Source organism: Fusarium falciforme, chromosome 14, assembly GCF_026873545.1.
Source record: "Fusarium falciforme chromosome 14, complete sequence".
Taxonomy (NCBI): Eukaryota; Fungi; Ascomycota; class Sordariomycetes; order Hypocreales; family Nectriaceae; genus Fusarium; species Fusarium falciforme.
The window spans coordinates 270457-274314 of NC_070557.1; the positions used below are offsets into that span (position 1 = coordinate 270457).

General features: G+C 49.1%; 1 protein-coding gene across 1 annotated transcript; it reads left to right on the forward strand.

Moving 5' to 3' along the window:
• NCS54_01500600 (Hypothetical protein) lies at positions 1-1522 on the forward strand (the record flags this gene model as incomplete). The annotated part of the gene is made up of 4 exons (XM_053160119.1): positions 1-534; positions 594-856; positions 907-1300; positions 1352-1522. 4 exons carry the CDS (start codon positions 1-3, stop codon positions 1520-1522), a joined length of 1362 nt encoding a protein of 453 aa, XP_053016094.1.
• Positions 1523-3858: the final 2336 nt, after the last annotated feature.

Consider the following 3858-nt stretch of genomic DNA (forward strand, 5'->3'; position numbering starts at 1 on the left):
ATGTCTGCACGTGTCGTTATCGAGTCGAAATTCATTGCTGAGTGGTTGGAGGGTATCCCAGCTACTCTGGACGACCCGCATAGCAGCCAATTCGACCACCACAGATCCAAGAAGCGCAAATATCACCATCACCCTCTTTCGCCACCCACCTCACTGTCGGGATCAAGGTCTATCAGCGACGACATGGCCCCGTCCCTCAAAACACCTAGTAAGAAGCACAAGAAGCGCAAGGTAGATACTGCCCACGATGACTCGGATCCTGAGGGCAACGAGGAGGAGACACCGACCCAACCACCAAGGGCCATGGATATCGATAACAGTGATGTATTGTCTCTTTCTTCTGCTTCCATGAGCCAGGCTTCAAACAAATCATCCCCGACCAAGCTATTTCCGCAGCTTTCCCTGGCCCCGCAAGGCCTCAAACGGGTCCCTATGGACCTGAAGGATCCAAACTTACCCACCGACCTGGTATATCTCATGATTGAGATGCAAGCTATCTGTAGGGGCCGGGGGGTCGTCCCAAGAAGCCTCAAGGTAAGCTTGCTGCTTGACTCGTTTCAGGGGTACCGACTGATTCTTTTCTCTTTTGGTAGTCCACAATAGAGGAGCGGAAAAGAGAGAGTAGGGCCGACTACATATTCTACAGCGAGTTTGACGACGTTGTATATGGTACCGATGATGGATTCTCAACGGAAATGGACACTCTTCTCAACACCGCTCTCAAAACTGTTGATGCAGCTGTTGATTGCGACGCAACGCAACAAGATGAGACAGGCTGGAACCATCTTGTCCATTCCCCGTTACTCGACACGGTCCTTGATCGTATCCCTCGTAACTTGGTTGGCTTTGCGCCTTGGTAAGCGTCTCCTGCACTCTACGTCAACGTTTTCAGCTGACAGAGCATAGTATGACAGCAAATATCACATCAAGATACAAAATCCCGTCGGCACCTGGGGCAAGAGTTGACTACGCCATGTTTGCAAACCCCTTGAAAGATGGGGACTCTCGACTTGACGATGCCATCGAGAATCTTCAACGAAGAATGCCCGAAGCATCCATCAACCACACACCCTTTACCCCATTCAGCAAACGCCCGATCAGCGTCAGCATCGAAACGAAGCGGCAGAACGGCGAGGGTGACAAGGCCGTGCTTCAGATAGGGATCTGGCAGGCTGCCCAATGGAATCTGCTATCAGAGCTCACTGAATCGCGAATCGAAGACCTGTCCTTCATCCCGGGCATCGTAGTTGAAGGTCATGAATGGAAGCTGGTAGCGACGACGCACAGAGCAGGTAAAACGGTACGTGACACCTAGTACCCCTGTCCTATAGTTTTTCTCATGGTTCGATAGGTACTTTGGACAAGCCAACTCTTTGGGAATACTTTGTCCCCTCTTGGATCTTTCCAGGCCATGGCGGGGGTCCGTCGATTGAGAAGATGGACGGCTGAAACATACTGGCCGTGGTATAAGAGACATGTGCTGAAATTAGGTCCTCGTGAGGCCCCAAGACTGCCCGTGTAAATTATATTCTTTTCGTCTATTGTGTTCTTTGTTATAGGTGAAACGCGGCCCTCATTAGTGGCCCGTTTCGGGCTCGGGTTAGCAAATACATCGCGGGTCTTAGTGGAATTTTATATACTAATGAAAAATAACTAAATTATTATACATCCCTTAGCTCTAGCAAGAGATATAAGTATTGTTAAAAGCAGAGAGAATATAACTAGCTTTAGCAGCTATAAGGTTAAAAGAAGCATAAGCCACAATGCAAAGAAGGCATAAAAGAGGTAATCTAACCTAAGTTATTTTACTCTATCTAATAGCTGCTGGATTTAGCTATAATAGAGCCAGATTTGTTACGTGGGCCACGTGACTGGGGCATGTAATATCAATCTCCCTTCTTAAGAGGTAGAACCTAGTTTAGTAGCAGAAATGCTATTATGAATAGGGTTAGAGGGTTTGACGCCGTTGCTAGTATGCATAGTGGTCGGCCGAGGAGAGGTCGTAGCGACCTTATTAGTGGTGGTCTCCCTGGTCGCGGATTTGCTGGCGGTCTGTCTTGGTGTGAGGGCCACCATGATGGCAGCTCAAAGACTCAAGCTAAGAGAGCGTGGAAGACGGAAATCAGGGGAAATGGAGGGAGAGGATGCCGTGAAAAGCCTGTACTGGGATATCTGTAGTATTATCCAAGCCCTAACTAACTTGCCTATCTATCACGGCATAGGTGAGACACAAAAGGTTTCTAATCCACAGTGACGGATGCCTCTGTCTCGGACGAACCATCCCGTGACTCAGCCATATGAGAGTTATGACCCACGCACAAGGAGATTTCCCTCTTCTTCACAGAGCATAGCTGCAATTGTTGGGCTATTTCAGAGATCGGAGATTCCAAACATCTTATCGGCGTAAGATTATCAATGTTTGGAAGCGAGGAACCACGACACATAGGTGGCATAATTTCGACCAACTCGCTTGATGATATGACCTGGACAGTAGCGGTCTCTCCCCAGGTATTGTAACTCCGTCTAGGACCAAAATGCAAATGAACTCATGCATTGATTCAAGGCCCTCAACGAGCCGTATCTTCTGGCCGTTAATTGCTGACCCCTGCAAGCGATTGCCAGGCGGGAGGCTTGAGCCAGGCACGGTGAAGACTTGAGAAGCGGTTATCCACTATCGGGAGTTTCAGTGCGACTCAACTTAACCTGTAGGTCGACCGGCTGTAAAGATGAGGTTTGATGGCGGGAGGATGAGCCAACGGTGTAAGGTTTGCGAAACCCCAAGACGGGGCTCATGGCAAGACACAATAGCAAAGCTAAAACGAGTGGGCGAACAGAACCTATCGGACTATATCAGGGAGCGGCAGCCTCAAACTTGGCTCTGGACTTAATGGACAGAGTGTAATCAAGATGATAGAAACATGTGAGCTGCCTCTTCTTGAGATTGCGAGGTGGGTTGTCCCCTGGTGGTTAATGGGAAGACGGTCACCGACGATCCCAAGTATCTTGTTGACTGGGCCCAGAAGTAGGGCAGCTTCAACAGCTCTTTCAGCTATTTGAAGAAATAGGCCGAGGACTTTAATAGGACCGAGCCACCTCTGTCAGTTTCAAAAAGAAATGTCAGTCCTCAGGCAACTAACGAAGCCTGCGTCCCTGAATATCAACCTAAAAGCACCATCACCAAACAGCCTAGAACAGACGGAGCCCAACCTCTAAGAGCTATACATCCTGCTCGCCCCATATAGAAGCAAAACCAGGCATCCAGCAAAACAAAAGAGCCCCAGGTTATAAACTCAATCGGATACCAATACAGGCCGCCCAGAGATGCGACCGTCGGGAGTACGCCGAAAAGCAACAACAGCGGTGCAGCATCGGAAACGGGAAAGGTCATCCCGGCTAGGCCAGAGACAGATTATGTCAGATAGGCCTTTTTCTACAGCCTATCCTTGGATCAACTGGGCGAAAACCCCATCAAGGGAGGTTCTTTAAGGCCTAGTGTAGATAAGCCGGCTGCTTCCGGCCTGGCAAAGGGGCGGGAGATGCCTATTGAAAAGGGGGTTGCCAATGCCAATAATGCAAGCAGCTCTAGACAAACAAAGAATAGCCACTCTCAGGAGCAAGATTCTGGCGCCAACATCCAAAGCGTAGATCCAGCACAACGATCAAGGTTGCTTCCACTAGAATATGATGAGCTCTCTGAATTTTATGCATGGCGGGCAGCGGAACACAATCGGAGGGTCTTAGAGGAGGGCTTGCAAGCCAAGAAGGAGTACTTTGCACCAGGAGTGTGCGTGCTTTTAACATATTACTAGTGCTCATTGGTTACCTATTTGAAGCAAACTGCGCGCGAGACGATCTTAT